The 18,480-nt window shown below is 39.8% G+C and overlaps 1 protein-coding gene across 2 annotated transcripts; it reads left to right on the top strand.

The window, feature by feature from the left end:
• Window positions 1-1,424: 1,424 nt before the first annotated feature.
• Window positions 1,425-13,508, top strand: LOC311282699 (inhibitory synaptic factor 1). 2 transcript variants are annotated; one of them, XM_084396662.1, is made up of 3 exons: window positions 1,425-2,216; window positions 2,508-2,807; window positions 9,665-13,508. In XM_084396662.1, exons 2-3 carry the CDS (start codon window positions 2,661-2,663, stop codon window positions 10,232-10,234), a joined length of 717 nt encoding a protein of 238 aa, XP_084252788.1. In that variant the 5' UTR covers window positions 1,425-2,216; window positions 2,508-2,660; the 3' UTR covers window positions 10,235-13,508. The 2 variants fall into 2 exon arrangements, with proteins under 2 accessions (XP_084252788.1, XP_084252789.1); XM_084396663.1 differs by having other exon boundaries at window positions 2,511-2,807.
• The last annotated feature ends 4,972 nt before the right edge of the window (window positions 13,509-18,480 follow it).

The raw sequence follows: 18,480 nt of genomic DNA on the forward strand, positions 1-18,480 counted from the left end.
CATCAGAGCTAAAATTGCACATCCACCAGTAGATGGCACCAAAAGCCTGGGTGGATTGCATCTGGCCTCCATTTACTGAGAGAAATATACTTCCATTCTACATTAACTGTTTTTTAGGTATAGGCTAGAGTTTGCATACTCAGCATCATTTAAAAAATTGTGAATGAATAGAATACTAAATGATCGGCTACTTTTTCAAAAATGTGCAGTATAAAGCACAATGCACTGGATCCTATATCCCACAATGCAATGTGCTCGTCTTGACAAGTAAGCACTCGTATTGCCAACGGCCATTCTAACTCTGCACCTTGACTCATTATGTGACTAAACTGAGAAAATGCAACACGGTTTGGGTTCACTTTATTTTGATGGTACCTTTAACATATTCTGTTGACTATAAGTAATGTTGCACCTACATGTCTACTAACTCTTTTCAAAAAGAAGTAAGATGCATTTAACTATGAGACGGGCAGAATTCTGAGCTAGCTATTCTGTTTCAAGGACAAGAATTCAGTCAGTATATGAAAACAAAACAATTTGCGTCACCATTTTGGGGAACTAGTACTTAGCCCTAAATGCATGAATGAATTGCCACACATACAATTATGATTGCATTAGCTTCCCATTTCTTGCTGCAAATCTCAAAAGCTCAGCATTTAGTCCTTATTTCTAACTTTTAATAAAATGGAGCACTTCAATGCATTTAGTGTCCATGAACCAGCTATCATTCAAAGTGTCAAGCATCTAAACAACAAATGCTTACAAACTAGAAACATTTTCTAAAGAAATGCTTGAACATGCTAATTCCGTGTGCCACAATACCAATGTTTTTGCCCATTTTACCAGCCGCAAGGGAAAATTTGTCCAAACGGTCCAAAAAGTAACATCACGATTTGAGGTAAAGTTCATAGCACATGATTGTGTTTTGTTTAACACTTTTCCTCTCTACTTTCATCTCAAATTGTATATGCTTTTCTAGACGACTGTTTTGGCACTGAATGCACTATTCAGACAATTGCTTGTTTTGTGCGAATCGTTCTCATCAGTGTTCCCACCAGAGACACCCAAGAAATAATGAGGGCCTTTGTTTGGGACAAGCCTCGCAGGATGTTTTGAAGAATCATTATAGAAAGGTAAATTAGAATTTCAAACTTGCTGACACAGTCCCCCGGTCGATTCGTGATTTGAAGAGAGCAACAGGAAAATGAATACAGGAGGCTGAAGCATCCCCTTCCACATAATTATGGCAGGGCGAGCGGTTTCCTGATGTACTTGCGTTTGTCTTCTATTCATTACCGATCTAAATGGGATAATCTGGTCCTCTTCTATTGCTGCAGAGCCGTCGCATTCATGATTCAAGAGCCTGCACTGCAACACTGAATTGAATTAATTTGCTTCCCCAACTGAGGTGGCAAGTGGTTGAAAAGATCTGAGCAGAGAGCGAGCTCGGAAGTGTACATGAATTGATGTGTTTGTCGGAAGTAGGATGGAAGTGACAGGACAAGGGTGAGTGGGACTAAAGGGTGGTGTGTGCACGGTAGCAACTATGAAAGAGGAGGGAAGAGTAATGGAAGAGAGATCATAGAAATAAATGCGAGTGTTTGAGGGCGAGTGACTGAGGAGAGAGAGGGAAGGGGGAGGTTTCCTAAGTGCTTGAGCATCAGTGACTGATAGAGGACAACATTGGAAGAGAGGTGCTGAGCATGCATCCGTCTCTAGTGTTATCTGTGCGTGCTCAGATGGGGTAGGAGATACGCTGCACTGTACGGGGCACAGTGGGAAAAGCCTGGCAACTCTGCGGAAGCTTTTTATAGACATATGGAGCAGCAAAAAAAAGTCAAAACGGCATCAATTCTGGACCAAAGCCACAAAAGCCAAGAGAAGACAAGCTACTGAAATCCTGAGCGATTTCTGGAGTGGGTTAGCTGATGCCCGGGACTCTCTTTATCTCAGAGTATCGGCTCGTCCTCCCAGGTGTCACACCAGATGCGTTCTTTTTCTGTCAGCTCGAGTGGCAATGTGACTTGTTCTTACTTTTCTTAGTGCACTATTTGGATACATATTTTCTTCACATCAAATTCTGATGGCTCCTGTACTGAAGGCTTTTTCTTCAATGTAAAATATGCTTCATGGTAACATTTCTGAATACATGGAATCGCAATGGAGGATGCATATGTAGATGGGGAGAAACTGAAAAGATTCACTGATGACTTTTGGTACGTCACAAACCTCTCAAAATAGAAGCTCAAATGGGTGTTTTACTTATTTATTTTATGGCTGTCTTAGGAACAAAGGTTCTTTCATGCCAAAAATGATACCATTTGATTTAAATATAACATCATACGGAAAAGATCAAAGCTTTGCTGAGAACAGTTTGTTTCAGTGCTGAAACTTTTCCTTTTGAAATAATTTTCTTGATGCCCTTTTCCTTTTTGAAAGTTTTCCTTCTTAATTTACTGACAGTTACTAGATGTTCCTGGCCTGAATTCTGTGTTTTCTAACATCAGCAGTGCCACAAACAGCTATGCGAAGATGTTCGGACCAGAGAATGGGTCTTTTATCCAGATAGGTTTAAACAACACTGTGGTGGGCTTCAGACATGAAGTCCAGTGTCCTGTCCCCTCCTGGCTGCCGCTGCTGCTGTCATTCCCATGTGAAGGATGTTTCACGGCACAGCGCTAGGACCATTTGAACCGAGCACGAGCCCTGACCGGAGAGCAGAGATCCGCAGGCACGTTAAGATGGTCATGGAACAGCTGGAGGAAGTTCTCGCTGAGCTCAAGGACGTGGCGAAAGAGCTCCGGGAGGTAAAGCACACGCTTTGGGCATGTTTTGACGGTTAAGGCATTGATTTGATAAAAATGTATTTGAACACAGTCTGACGATCTAATACCTTTAAATCCATGGGTGTCCAATCCTGCTCCTGGAGGGCCAATGTCCTCCAGAGTTTAGCTCCAACCTGCCCCAGACACACTTGCCTGGAAGTTTCTAGTAATCCTGAAGAGCTTGATTAGCTTGTTCTGGTGTGTCTGATTAGGATTGGAGCTAAACTCTGCAGGAGAGTGACCCTCCAGGAGCAGGATTGGACACCCACAAGGGTGTCCACATCTACACTCCTTCTTTAACCCCACAAGGGGTGATCTACAAGCTTGAGCAAGGCACTGATCCCTACATTGTAGTGAAACATTATGCAAGTACGCAAGTGCTTCTATATGAATGATTGATTTTGTGAATTTTTGCTTTCTCAAAGTTGCTTTACCATTGTAAAAGTGGTCGACATGTTTGTAAGTAGTTTACACCCTGTTTAATGGCATTGACTAGGGGGAGGGCCACTGTCCTGCAGAGTTTAGCTCCATCCCTAATCAAAATATATCCAAAGTCACCAGATTGTTTAGAAGGTGTGTCTGATTAGGGATGGAAATAAACTCTGTAGGAGAGTGGCCCTCTAGAACCGAAGTTGCCCATCCCTGGCATAGACGTATGAAGGTAACTCTATCGCCCCCTTGTGTACTGGGGTTTGTTACCATTTCAGGAACACAGGAACAATGGGACTGCAATCTTGCAATCGACTGGTGAGCATTCATAATGTTTACTACTACTTTAATACTTTGGTTTCTGGTCTAAAAGCGACTACTGAATGCATACTTGCTAACTATACACGAACCAATAGACACAAATACAGTGGGTACGTTTCATAATCATACACAAGGTCACAAATACATCCATGCCCCAGTGGTATGTCCATCTAGGGACTGTTGACTGGACAGCTTGTCACCCAAACAGCAACCAACAGATAGATTAACAAGGAGAAAGGCTTGCAGGATGACACCCCCCACACACACCGTGACACCCCATGCAAGCAAGATGTCATCTGTGATGCCTAATTATCACCCGGCAAATCAGACAATGGGCCGACATGCGCGGGAGCGCATCTGATTTCCTCATCTTCTCACCTGTCAACGTCTCGTCTCTTTTGCAGTTATCTCCCTTTGTGCTGGGCGATTGCTTTCAGCATTATGTGAGAGGACATCTCCTTAATTAATCGCTTTCCTCGGGTGGATATCTATCTGCCTCATTACTGTCACTGAGTCTATGAGTGTCCCAGACTGGCATTTGTCTCATCATCTCAGTCACAGCTCCTCTGGATTTGTCTCATTTGTCTCCTTGGCCAAGTTCAGGCATCACCGATAGCTCTACCGCTCTTGCCTGAGTTAACACCTCCATCTGTCACTCACACCTTGCAGCAGAGCCTTATTGTTACTACTGACATCTTGTTATGGTTATTAGTTTTGCCACACGCTCATCTGTCTTTCAGCTGTCTTTTGTTCCATAGATAACAGCCAAACATTTGTCACAAATCTGAATTCTTTGCTGCCAAATGTAACCAGTACACTGCCTAATTATACGCCTTTGCTTGATCTATCCACACAGAATTATGCAGACGTCTTAAGTTCTTTTCATGTTTGTGTAATTAAAATTGTTGGGCAAATTTGATCATGCTTTAGCTAGCAATAAAAGTGTAGTACTTTCAGCTCCATTTAACGTGTTTTATCATGTTTAAATCTATATAATATACTTAAATTGCATATAATTCCACTGATTTCCCGCCAAAAACCGCACTTACACAAATCATGTCTGGGCCTCCTCTATTTTCTATTATAAATATCAAATATGTTTAGGCTATATACAATAAAATACAATTTAAAAAGAGATCAGCAATGTTTAACCGGTCTGACTTTTATTTTATTGTTATTATTTACAGTACAAGGGTGTAAACTACATTAATGGGAAAACTGATGTCAATGTTGGTTGATGTTTTTGAAAATATGGGTTGTTAAGCCTCAAGCTTCTTATAATCAGCCAGGCTAACCTATTGAAAAGTATTAGCTAAGTTTTGTTTGTAGCCTTTGTAGTGAACCTTTTTTGAAAAGAGTTGGGGTTAAAGGGGTCACTGTCTCTAATTACCTATAACTATAACTATACAAATAGTGATCTATATTGTATATCAGAATACAGTATATGCAAATAATTAGTATAACAATTTGAAAATGTTGCTTCTGAATTTTCTCTGAATGTTCTAAATGTATTTTCTTGGTTATGTGAACGTTAAGGGACCATTCCGTTTAATTATGTTCTCTGAACATTCTGAAACTAGTAACATTTTAAAAATATTTGACAAACGTCCAACTAAAACTTTCCTGGAAAAAAGGTTCAATGAACTATGTAAGGCATAACTGACGACGGGCCGTTGAATTATTAGAAAAAGAATGCACACCCGAGGTGGCAAGGCATAGCATTATTATTCAATAATTCAACGTGCCAGGAGTCAATTATTCCGCTTATACTACAGTTACCATACCTCAAAGCATTGTTCAGATGATGTATTTCAAGTCGTTTTTCAGGTTTTGTCCTTAAAACGTTCTTGTGTGTGGGAATCATTTCTTTTCAATCTCATCCCAAGCCTCCGTTGCTAATTTCAAAATGTCATTTTAGAGCTAGTAACGGAGGCTTCAGCCACTGATAGCAGACTAATGAAGATATTAATGCAGTTAGAGAGAGAGAGAGAGAGAGAGAGAGAGAGAGAGAGAGAGAGAGAGAGAGAGAGAGAGAGATTAAGCCATGTGCATTACCTCAGTCTGTGCGTCTCTCAACAGTGTTCGGCAGCAGCGTCTCTACTAATAGCGAAACTATACATTTACTGTATCTGCTCTTTGAAAAGTGCCGTTATAACCTCATACATGTAGGGGAAAATATCATGTAGATTTTAAATTGTTAAACTATTTTACTGAGACAATCGTCAGAGCAGCACTGACAACACGTTTCTCTGATAGTGTGTGTCCGTACTGTATGTGTGAGTGTTTAAGTGGAAGAGAGAGCGGGAGAAAGTGTGTACTTTCCGTACATAATAAAACCTAATAATTCCATAATTTGGTGGCAAAAAACATGGAGATAATTTGTTGTTTTCGTCCTGTTGTTTACTATATTTATTTGCTTGGTCAGTGTCGTTGGTTTCTATTGCTCTTGTTGGCTGTAAGGACCTTTGAAATGGCGAGGTGATATGGAAACTGTAATGCGGCCAAGACCTGCCTGGAACTACTTTAGCCGAGTGTTTCCCTGAAAATAATTGCACACCTTTGAACGTTCGCCAACCAATCAGAATCAAGCATTCAACAGCCCAAATAATGTTTTTGTGGAAACATTTTTAGAATGTTATTAAAGGTCAGACAACTTTTAATGACCGTTCTATAAACGTTACTGCAAGAACATTTGTTCATAACTTTGAGAGATCCTTGCCAGAACATTTGTCAAACATTCCCGTTAGCTGAGATAGTATATACCTGGAATGCAATGTAAGTCCAAATGCATAAATATATATGTAGACAGATAGGCCTATGATAATGTATATGGAGATTATTTTCAGAGCAAATATATGGGAAGTCAGCAATGCTTGATGAAAAATGTATGAGGATAGAATCTGTTTTTAAATCTAATAGTTTCTTTCAGAGTCTCCAGCAAGCCTCCAGGTAAAAAAAAAATCAATCGCTAAAGAAGCCCAGTAGTGGTGATGGGTCTTTCTTACTGCTTTCAAATCAGGCTTCCTATCGCAATGCTTGACAAAAGCTTGTTCTGACTCACACTCTGTTCCAAACACACTCTGTTTAAAAGCCTTCTGGGAGGGGTGGCAATTATCTGACACCAAGACCCGAGGTTCTGCAGGTAGGATGACTGTGAGACAAAGCGGATAAAGAGAAATAAATAAATAAAAACATTTGGGTGGCAACTTTTAGAATGGAATGGAATTTATTGCACCGGCTACATAATTAGATTTAGATAGGGGATTTAAACAATCCTCTAAATGGACTTTTTCTATTTTGTTATTGCTTTTATTGGGACCTTTATTATAAGTTCTGAAACATAACTTTTATAACTTCTTTATTTTGTAAAACATCTGTCATAAATTGTTATAGTTCAGATAAGGAATGAAGAGATCTTTTGAAAAATGATGTACATTCATATGAGATGGTGATGCCAGTCATGATCTTGGTTAAAAAATACTGTTTATTTTACATGGAGAGGGTCGCCTCATGGGAGCCGCCATTTTGAGATCACAAGCTTTTTGCAATGTCCCATTATTGGACACTTCAATCATGGAAATAAATTCATCATGGCTAAGAATAATGCCTTGAAAAATTGCATTGGTAACTGAAAACCTCTGCATGATGAGGCCTCCACACCACTAGAAGTCAGTGTCAAGTCCAAGACGACTGATAGTATATCAAACAAAAATCTATTTTTAATGTTGGAAGTTGTGATAAATTTTCTTCACTATTGTGTTTATATCCGAATGAAACCAACAAGGAAATATGTAGAGTGGGGTTTGATTTTCTCCATGGGGAATAGACCTTTCTCACAATAACCGGAAATACGTAATCGTTGTGGAAGCGGAGTTCCTGTCAAGCGTCAACACACCAGAAAAACATAAACCCGGGCAAGTTTAAAATGGATCAAAGAGTCTACACAACTTCATTAACGGATTTGCCAAATATTACATTTACTGATGTGACGACTCGTGGAGGAAAACTCGAAATAAAGGGTAAAAAATGTTCCACGAGGAATTTGTCCATAAATATCAAGGTAAGTTAGAGAGCGAGGCTAACTGTTACTGAACTGTTAACTAAAATGACACATCATTAGCGTGTCAATAGCTCTTGCTAGTTGCTTGCGCCATTTGTTTATGTTGCCTTGACTGCGGAGGAAGTAGATTACCACGACGATTGCGTATTTCCGGTCACAAATACGGAAGTTGTGAGAAAGGTCTATTGATTGGATCGTTGATTAAGTGTAGGCCAAATTAGACTTTTCTGTCAGTATAAGTCAAGGATATACTTAAGTGCAATTTAAGTATATTTTTTGAGACATACATAAAAAGTAGACTGAAATACTTTCTTGTTTTAAGTTTAAAAGAAGTGTACAAATAGCACATTTGAATAAACGTCTTTTTTGTCAGGGAAATGTCATACCGCCCTCCACAGTGTAGCAGCACTCTGATCTCCGATCAGTTGTGTGTGGATGGCAAGAATGCATTAAACATGAACTGTCTGACAGCAGCGCACATCAGGGCACAACCCCATGAGAGATGATCTAATACCTCCCCCAGACAGGACCTTTCAGTGGTGTCCCAAAAATGTATCTCTCTGATAACCGCACAGGCGCTTATCCTACTTGGCAGTGTTCGATATATATACTCGTAAATACAGTGCATTACAGTCCTCACTTGTCTGCATTGCAAAAATCTTGGGATTGGTAACGTATTGTGTGCGCTTTCGAGCAGCAGGTGCATTGTGAATGGATATTTGGACTTTTCAATGCCTGTCATTTGGGCTATTCCTGTTTACATTTGACTGCTCATTACCGAATCACAACAGCCAAAAAGCCTGTGGCTTGCCGCTGAATAGCCGATCTGCTATAAACACTCAATACTGCAACATCCTGGACTGAATGCGATGAGAAAGTTTGGCAGCAGCAAAGCACTGAGCTCATCAAAATCAGAAGCAGCGAAAAACAGAACAGTCTGTCATTAATAACTCTGATTTTTTAATCCAAACGCAGTGCTTTATCATCAAAATCAAAATCCAACATAACTGCATCATAAATAGCATACTAAGCTGCTTAATATTGATTAAAGATGTATTAAATCTGAACGCCATCCCGTCATAGATAACCATATATGTATGTTACATAATCTTATTAAAATCTACAGACAGACTTTCTGATCAAAGAGGCTTCCATCTGTGGTATCGCAACTCCTGTGCCTTGTTTTGTCTTTGAATTGTGTGCACCAGCCTTGAGACCCTGCTCAGAAAAGGAGCTGGGTAAAGCAAGAGAAGGAATATTGATAAGCGTATGGTTGAGTTCTTATGTAAGATGCAGTTACTAGCACAGCAGGAGGACAAATTCCCTTCAGCACAAACAGATATTAAATATTCCAATGCCAGTGGGTGAAATGGGGTGAGATGGGGGAATAAAGATAGAAAGGATAGATGCATAGCCTATATATACACTGTATATATTACTCATTTATGGCTTATGCTCAGCCACATGAACTATGAATCTACAGACATTCTTCAGGTCTTGGTCTTTTCATCAACACTAAGAAACTGGATGTTTAAAGTTGAATTGAATTCCAGGGGGCGTTGCGATGTGCTTGCTAAGCCATTCTGGGTGATTTTTAGCGCCGCTGCTGTGGTGTTCGGGGTGGTTGTTTATTGGCACTAGTTAAAAAAGTGCACCCCAACATCTATAACATTCTGGTCAATAGAACTGGCACAAGTTCCACCTTGAATATGGGATTTTTTCACTTTGATGGCAATTTGTAACTATTTTGCATTTTGGTGACTTTTTAGTGGATAAGTCGTATATGAACATTTTGTGCAATCTGTTTACGCCCTACTGATGGTTAAAAAAGACTATTGCAACTTTAAAAAATATTGTATTCCACAGGAGAAAGAAGTTCAAACTGGTTTGAAACGACATAAGCTTGAGTACAAGATGGCCGAATATTATTTTTTGAGTGAAATATCCCTTTAAGAGTGAACAAAAGCTTCAGATATAGTTATGAGAGTTATTTTATGACATTTATTCAATTTTCTCTTTTTCCATTCAGGTTGTGGCCCAAATTGACAAGTTGACATCAGATATCGACCTTGACTCAGAGGATGACCTGACACTAGTGAGCTGCAACGAGGACCGTGGCGTCCTCTTGCACAATGAGACATTATCCGACAACCACTTACTGCACAATCCTCTCCGTAACCCAACCATAGCCAAGAAGCAAGAGTTAGACCTCTACCGCAGGAGCTGTGGAGACTTACCCGCCCTCAATGGACCATTAAAGGCCCCAAACAACCCTAAAGCCTCCTGGCTCTTTGGATCCGGAGGAAGGATCCATTCTTACGACAAGACGCTATATCATGCATTGTGCTGCGATGATGATTACAATGAAGATAGAGGTGGAATGAGATCATCAAGGCTGTCATCCACAGATTCTGTGTTTTCATCTTCACCTCCAAGGTTTTTGACTCCCACATGTAAACGTAAAACTTACTCCAGCCCAGACTCCAAGAAAAGAGCCCTCCGTAGCTGCAGTACGCAAACTGTTTCTGATAAAAGCACACAAACTCCCTTCCCATACATTCCGGCCAAGCAGAGAGCTTCAAGTGACTACAAGAACTAAAACTTCTGCAAGTATCCCAAAAAATGTAAAAGAATTCACCAAAAAAATAAACGTCGGTTTTTTTTTTTTCACACTCATGCTGTTCCGAAACCATATGACTTTCTTTGTTCTGTGAAACACAGGAGGTGAAATTTAATTTCTTGATATAATAAAAATAGAAAAAAATGAAAGAGAACTGTATGTGAAGCTGCATAATAACAAAAAAAAGTCACCATATGACTTGTTCAAAATCTTCTGAATGTACACTACCGGTCAAAAGTTTGAAATAATTAAGATTTTTTTTTTATGTTTTTGAAAGTAGTATGTTATGCTCTTCAAAGCGGCATTTATTTGATGAAAAATACCGTGAAACTGTAATAATGTGAAATTGTCACGATTCCCTGTGTCTGTTTTATGGAATCTTATTTTGATAATTCTGTTGTCTTGCTGTGCCTGTGTTCTCTTCCCGGGATTCTTTGATTAATAGGAAATTTAAAAAACAGCATTTATTTGAAATTTAAATATTTATAGTATCATTATAAATGTATTTACTGTCACCTTATAATCCATTTATGAGTTTTTGCTGAAGAGTATTAATTTCTTTGAATGGAAGTGTGTCATAGTTCCCACAAAAATATTAAACAGCAAAAATGGTTTTCATATTAATAGGATTTCTTGAGCAGCAAATCAGCATTAGAATGATTTCTGAAGGATCATGTGACACTGAAGACTGGCGTAATGATGCTGAAATTCAGCTTTACCATCACAGGAATAAATTGCATTTGAAAATATATTAAAATAGAAAACAGTTATTTTAAATCTAATAATACTTCACAATATGAATATTTATTTGTTCAAATAAATGCAGCCTTGGTAAGCAGACTTCTTCAGAAACATAAAAAGCTGTTAAAAAACTGTAATTGTACCAGTCTTTTGACTGGTAGTGTATTTGTTAGGTTTGAGATCAAAAGTTTAGTTTTTTTTTTTTAAACTGGCGCTCATTGGTTCATTCATAAGAGAAATAGCCATTTCTGATTCATTTTTTTATCCTGAATGATTCCTTCATGAACTACTTTTATAATATTTCAAAGATACTTTCATAGTGCCTGTTTAAAGCTTTGGTCCACATTTATTGTAATTAATGGAAAAGAGTGACCAGTGCGTCAATCAAAAATATGTCCTTTGTGTTTAACAGAAGAATGAAAGTCATTGGACTGGCATGAGGGTGAGTAATAGTTTAAGTTAGTTTGAAATGATTTTGAACTGTGCAATCTGTCGATACTTATGATAATGGATTACTGTCATTGAAAAACCTCTGTTCTCATGGAGTTTGCAGAAAACAATTTAAACATTGTTTTGATTCATTATGGAGGCATTATGCCAATATCGAAACAATCATGCATCTCGGCAGAACATTAACACCACTCCAAAGCCCCCTAATGAGTGAGAATTGGTTTCGGTCACACCCACACAGCGCAGTAGCCTAAATATACACAGTTAAATTAAGCGAGTGGTACACTTCCCCAAAGAATTACTGGAAAATAAATAATGTGCTTTATATTAGGCTGATTTTTCCTAAAAAAAAAAGAAAAAAAAAAAGTACATTATTAATAAAATGATGAATAAAACTTTCTGGCAGATGCTTCATTCCGCATCATCTTCCTCTCAGCAGGATATCAATTAATAAGTAACTGTTTTTCCTGTAATGTATGCACAAATTTACCATAGTAACCATGGCAATGACAACAAAACTGCTGCATTAGCCATTGTCACAAAAAAAGAGAAATGACCAAAATGACAGAAAAGCTTTTTACAGTGTTTAAAGAGGATCCATTTATTACTGGTGGTTGCTAAAGTTCATATTTGCATATAAGGCTCATATAGGATCATTACTGCCATAATTAGGGTTAATGATTCGAACAATCCTCTAACTGTATTACATTTAGCTGTGCGGCTCATACTGCACTGTTTGTGCTATAGACATGAATGATATCTTCTGTGGCTATTTAGGAAAAGTGTATTATTACATTTCTACGTGATTAGACTTATGATTTTTGCCTTGTGGAACATAAACTGGTAAAAAAATATTCATAGACTTGTTAAATTTAGAGACCAGAAAATCATATTTTATGACCAGAATGAGCTTGTTGTGCCAGTAGGAAACCACCTGGAAACATTCTTAGAACGTAACGTAACGTTCCGCCAAGGTTCTCTCAAAGTTATGCGCAAACATTCTTCCAGTAACGGCGCTGATATATTTTTAGATATGCCAGTGCAAGTTGCTTTCAGTTAAAACCATTCGAACATGCATTGTAGTCTAATGATAATAATAAATTTACTTTGTTACATGCATATAGCGCTTTTCTCTGCACTCAAAGCACTTTACATGGAAGGGGGAATCTCCTCAACAACCACCAATGTGCAGAATCCACCAGGATAATGAGGGGACAGTGATGAAGCCAATCAGTCAATATGGGGATGATTAGGAGGCCGTGATGTTTTTTTTTTGAAGGACATCCATGGGATTTTTAATGACCACAGAGAGTCAGGACCTTGGTTTAACCACTCATCCGAAGGATGCAGGATACTGTGCTCTTTGACAGTATAGTGTCCCTTTCACTTTACTGGGGCGTTAGGACCCACACAGACCGCAGGGTGACCCTCACTGTTACCCTCACTAACACCTCCTCCAGCAGCAACCTAGTTTTCCCAGGAGGTCTCCCATCCAGGTACTGACCAGGCTCAACCCTGCTTAGCTTCAGTGGGCAACCAGTTTTGGGCTACAGGGTGAAATGGCTGGAGTCTAGGACTAGGCTTAAGCCTTGTCTGTTAAACCGGGGGTATGTATAATATTTACGGAAGCATCTGACCAGGAGTAACGCAGCAGACTGACTGAATTGCATCAAAAAGCTCTTGGTTTAGTTGACAGACTCTAATCCTTAGACAGTGGTGTAGCGGATGGGCACGCACTGCAGGGGTAACCGCATTAAACTCCTGCCAACCCTCCCAACATCCCCCCGGAACGCGATTTCTACCGGAACACGTTTTGTACCAAGGGAGGCCACTGCCTTAGTTTTGACATATGTGATAATGCTGACATTTACACTGGCTTACATTTTAAGAGAGAGAACATTATGTGAATAAAAATGACTAACTCTTCAAGAACGTTTCCTAAAAAGGACGTCTTTGTGTGGATCAGTCCGTGTTGTGCATGTCAAATAAAATCACTCGTAATAAATAAATGTAATTTATGATGTTTTTTTGTAACAGTATTTATTCATTATTTATATATTAAATAAACCATTATGTTTTTCATGATTAAGTAGTGTCTTATTAAAATGGAAACAATTTTTACCGTTATTTATGCGAGGCAAAAGAAGTTAGAATGAAGGATAAACTGAAGGATAAACACGGCCCTGTCCTAAATGGCACACTTTGTCGTGAAACAGAAGGATTCACACATGTAAAGTTATCAACACGTTTATTTGCAGAAGTATGTGATTGTAATGATGGAAGCAGGTGAGTAACTGATGAATATAATGTTCAGGATGGATATCTGCATGAGTGATGGTCGTATCTGGAGAATGGAGATCGAGGACTGAGGACTGAGGACTGATTGCTCTGGTAGGTATCGAGTCAGGTAAGTGTTCTTTGAGGGAACAACGAGACCAGACCATGGTGAACTGCAGAGGGAAGAGTTATATAGTGCTGGAAGATGATCAGTGAAGATTGGTGACAGGTGACGGTGATCTGTGATTGGGAAGTGCATGCAGGTGAGGGCCAGGGAGGATGATGGGAAATGTAATGAGGAGGTGGTGACTAGCTGGTGACCGTGATACACTTCGGCCCTGTCCCAAATGGAACCCTAAGCACTCGCGGTCTTCCTCTGAGTCCGCACTTTCGTGACGTAATGCCACTTTGACTGTCGGGAAGAAGTCTGCTGCGGAGTCCGCATCAGCGCGGGCTCGGCAAAAGTGCGCATCAAGGGCATCAATCGACCACATTGGGGCGCTCGCGAGCACCCTTCTGAGATCTAAAAATTACAAATGGGACACACTGCGGTCTCACGCATAGATATCATATAAAGGCTAGATGTCTCGTCCGCGCTGCTGGCCAATGGAGGTCGACGTCCGCACACGGCGGCCATCTTACCACAGGGTGCTCACTCACTCGTAACATGGTGCATGTACTTTTAAATAACCATAACTTGCTAAATTTTCTACCGATTTTCAAACGGTTTGGTTTGTTATTAACGTCAGAGATGTAGCTATGAAACTGCATACATATGAATAATTATACAAATGGACTTGGAAATGGAAACCAAACCGTTTGTAAATCCGTCAAGATTTCATCGAGATAAGAGGATTTGTGTGCGTGCTGCTCACTTACCTTAATTCACAGAGCCCTGTGGTAAGATGGCCGCCGGTGATGCCGGAAGTGACTCCGCCTTAAGACATCTAGCCTTTATATGATATCTATGGTCTCACGGACTTAACGGACACGCACACGCGGCAGCCATTGTAAGTCCACAAGACCGAAAGTGCACATGAAGTGTGCCATTTGGGACAGGGCCATATGCACTTACGGTCTTGTGGACTTACAATGGCTGCCGCGCGAGCGTGTCTGTTAAGGCCATGAGATGGTAAGGTGTCCAATTTGTCATCTTAGGTTTCAGAAGGGTGCTCATGAGCTTTGTGGTCGATATGCTCCCTCGATGCTCACTTTTGCTGAGCTTCCACTGAAGCAAGCTCAATAGTAGACTTCTTCCCGACAGTCAAAGCGGTATTTAAGCGCCATATTGCGCGTTGCACTTTCTCCCATTCATAGTAATATGAATGCACCGTCTTTATATATCTAAAGAAAATGTAGAACCCACTAGCTACGTTTTGCCTTAAGAACAACTGGTGCAACTGGATCAAGAAGAGGTAGTTAGGTAGTCCTAGTGTGGCTTTCGAATGGCCTCACTAGAAATGGAAACGGCTTTGGCTTCGTCTTCGTATACTTCCGCATTCTGGAACAGTCTGTGCAATGTCCGCGTAATGTCCAATTTTTGTCTCCATATGGACGGTGTACGTACAACAGCGATACAAAACAACACGCTGTTCCAAGAACAGTAAACAAAGCAGCATAATTTTTTGGTTCTTTGGTTTGGGTCTTTTGGTTTTTGGTTCTCCATTTGTTTTGGTTTTTGTTCTAAACTTTGCATGCAATGGTGGATCCGCTACTTTTCTTTCTTCTATCCTTCAGTGCTCCCCTCTGACATCTGGTAGAGTACTGAAAAGCAATTGTATTGCGCATGTGTCGAACTCGTCCATCCGCGCTCGAGTATACTTTGAAAGACAGAGCGGAATTCTGAAAATGAAGTATACTTGGGCCTTTAGCAAAAGATTTTTAGAACATAGTTTTATTAGCTGGGAACAGCACAGCAGAATGCTAAAAACCACTCAGAATATTTAACAACCAAAGAACAACGCCTAGGCAACTACCACTCACATTTTCTTTAGGAAATTTATAAATCTGATTATATATTTACAGCTACTAATAACTCCTTTTGTGTTCTACTGAAAAAAGAAATAAAAGTTTCAAAAGACATAGCGGAGTAAATTTAGATTTTTGGGTGTACTGTCCCTTTAAGCTTCATTTTGTAAGGATAAAATGCCCAGCAGTGTCTGTAATCATAAGTGTAGACAGTGTAGCGGGTCAGACGGAGGAAATTAATTAAGAGACAAGACTCACTGTCTCTAGTGTCAAACACATTAGCCGTGGCGTATCTGAACTTTGACATTTCGGGCCCATTCCTTCAAAATACCTCACAAGGCCGTGATCTGAGTTCATCTGTCAGTGTGAATGAGGTAATTTAATTGGAGTCTAAATCATAAAGCTTTACCTCGGGCCCATTTCAACTGGAGACGGCTGTTATGCAATCATCTATAATAAAAAGCCTATCTTAAACTGCCTTCAAGGGCCACTGTGCAGTTCTTGTTATGGAATACCTTTTAATCCTTTATACAAGTAGAGACCAATTATAACTAAGGAAGACATGAGGTTGAAGATTAGAGTTTAGAGGAATAGTCAAAAATGAAAATGTTGTCATCTACCACTATAAAAAAAAGTTATATTATTTTGATTAATATGGTAACATCGAAATGAATTATTAATATTACATACTACGACAGAATCAAACTGACTACATTTGTTTACACCATTGTCATTTTAGTATCATTGATATACTATTATAGTTTTTGTTGATATTTTTTATTAGATTTATTTTTAATTACTTAACGTTTTAGTAATTATGTTGTGTTTTTTTCTCATTTTTATTATTTTTTGTTTTGTTTAAATGTCTATATAGTTTTTATTAAGTTTTGTATGGAGCCCCGCACATGACATGCAAGAAAAAAAAGTACTAACTTACAACCAGATTTACTATGAATGAAATAGTAAATTGTGTGCACGATTTCTAAATCGAAGGAACGAAATAGTTAATTGTGCGCACGATTTTGATATATTTTTCCTGTATGTCATGTGCAGGACTCTGTAGTTTTGGTATATTTAGCTTTAGTTATTTTTGTACTTCAACTTAAACTAAAAAAGGAGAAATTTTCCACCGGGGCCAGTGGTGCGAGTGCTAATGATCGTCATCCGCACGCCACACCAGTCAGGAGTCTCACAGAGGAGCTCCGGAAGTATGAAAGGAGGAGTGATGACAGTGCAAGATGACAGAGGACCAGTGCCCGGTTGCATAAAGCACCTTAAGTGTAATTTTCCCTTAAGTTCGCCCTTATGTTTCCCTTAAACCTAAGGGTGTTGCAGAAAAAAACCCTTAAGTGTTATTTAAGGGTTTCTTTAAGTGAAACGTCATAAACACTTAGAATTTCCCTTAAATGCTGTTTTTTCACTTAAGTAATCCCTTAAAAAGCGTTAAGTGTTGCATAAAACCCCTTAACGGTCATTTCCCTAAGTATAATTTAAGGTTTGGAAATCGTAACCTTAAGAGTACCGCGGACAAAAATGAGACGACATGGCTGAATTTATGGAACCAGCTGAAGATCATTATGTGCCAAGAATAATTTTTAGGGATAGGGAGAACCCTTTGGACCATCTTTGCGATGAAAATTGTTGCAAGAATACCGATTTGATCGACGCGCAATATTTGACATCGCTAACAAACTAGACGGCGACCTTGACCATGTCACACATCGCAACCACTCTTTACCTGCGGTGGTGTTACAACTGCTTATAGTACTGCGTTTTTTTGCAACTGGGATTTTTCAGACGGTAGTGGGAGATGTTTTCCACGTGCATAAATCGTCTGTCAGCAGAGTGGTTCACCGGGTTGCGGGGGCTCTTTCCCGTCATTTAAACGCAACGGTCAAATTCCCGCAGTTACATTGGGATTTAGTTTGCTTTTCAAAATTGTTTTTCTTTTACCATATTCGTCAAGAAGAATGCATTTTTTTATTTTTTGTCCATTCCGATATCCTAGCCTACTTTATTTGATGAAACTGCGAAATTGCTAGTGTTAGTGTTTTGCGTATCTATGGCAACAACAGACTTTTATAACGTGAATCCAGGATCGCTGTCGTGAAACACTTAAATGTTTCCCTTACCTAAGAGAGCCGTTTAAGAGATCATATGCAACACCCTTAAGTTATTCTCTTAGGTAAGGGGAAATCGCCCCTTAAGTATCTTACTTAAGAGAAAAACTTAAGGTGCTTTATGCAACCGGGCACAGGTCTGGATTTGATGTTGTTGTTTTGTTTTCATTTATGCGGCAGTCGTCCGTAAGGTTCTGCTGCTTTAGTTTCCTTTTTTCTTGCATGTCAACAAAGTTTGGATTAAAGTTTGTTGAATGTTTGCCAGTTAACACCTCCTCCTTCCCTTATCAACATACTTCGTTACATTGGTGGCGAAACCCAGGAGGAAGGAGGAACGCGCTGTCAAAGAGCCCTCGCCGCTGTGGGAAATCCGTGGTGCCATCGAGCACGGCTGAGCAGAGTCTGCCACCATGGATGCTTGAGGCAGTGGGCTTGAGTGACTTACTGGGGGGATGGGCCGCCTGGTTTATGGAGGGGCGGCTGTCGTCCAAGAAGGAGCAGAAGAGTCTCCACCGTTTGGCTGCCGTCTGCCATTATGGGGAGGAGCAGGGAACGGGGAAGGAGCATGCCGGTTCCCCGAAGCTGGAGGAGCCGTCGCCATCTACCAGATGGTGGAGGAGTCAGAGGGCCGTCCACCAAGGGCTATCCAGCACCACCACCACCGGGGGA

This window comes from Rutilus rutilus (genome assembly GCF_951802725.1).
Source record: "Rutilus rutilus genome assembly, chromosome: 23".
NCBI classification, from domain to species: Eukaryota; Metazoa; Chordata; class Actinopteri; order Cypriniformes; family Leuciscidae; genus Rutilus; species Rutilus rutilus.

Bases quoted from the DNA above. Each gene is read 5' to 3' on its own strand.
- LOC311282699 (XM_084396662.1), top strand. From the start codon at position 2,661: ATGTTTCACGGCACAGCGCTAGGACCATTTGAACCGAGCACGAGCCCT. The intron at 2,808-9,664 runs GTAAAGCACACG...TTTTCCATTCAG, and splicing joins TGGCGAAAGAGCTCCGGGAG to GTTGTGGCCCAAATTGACAA.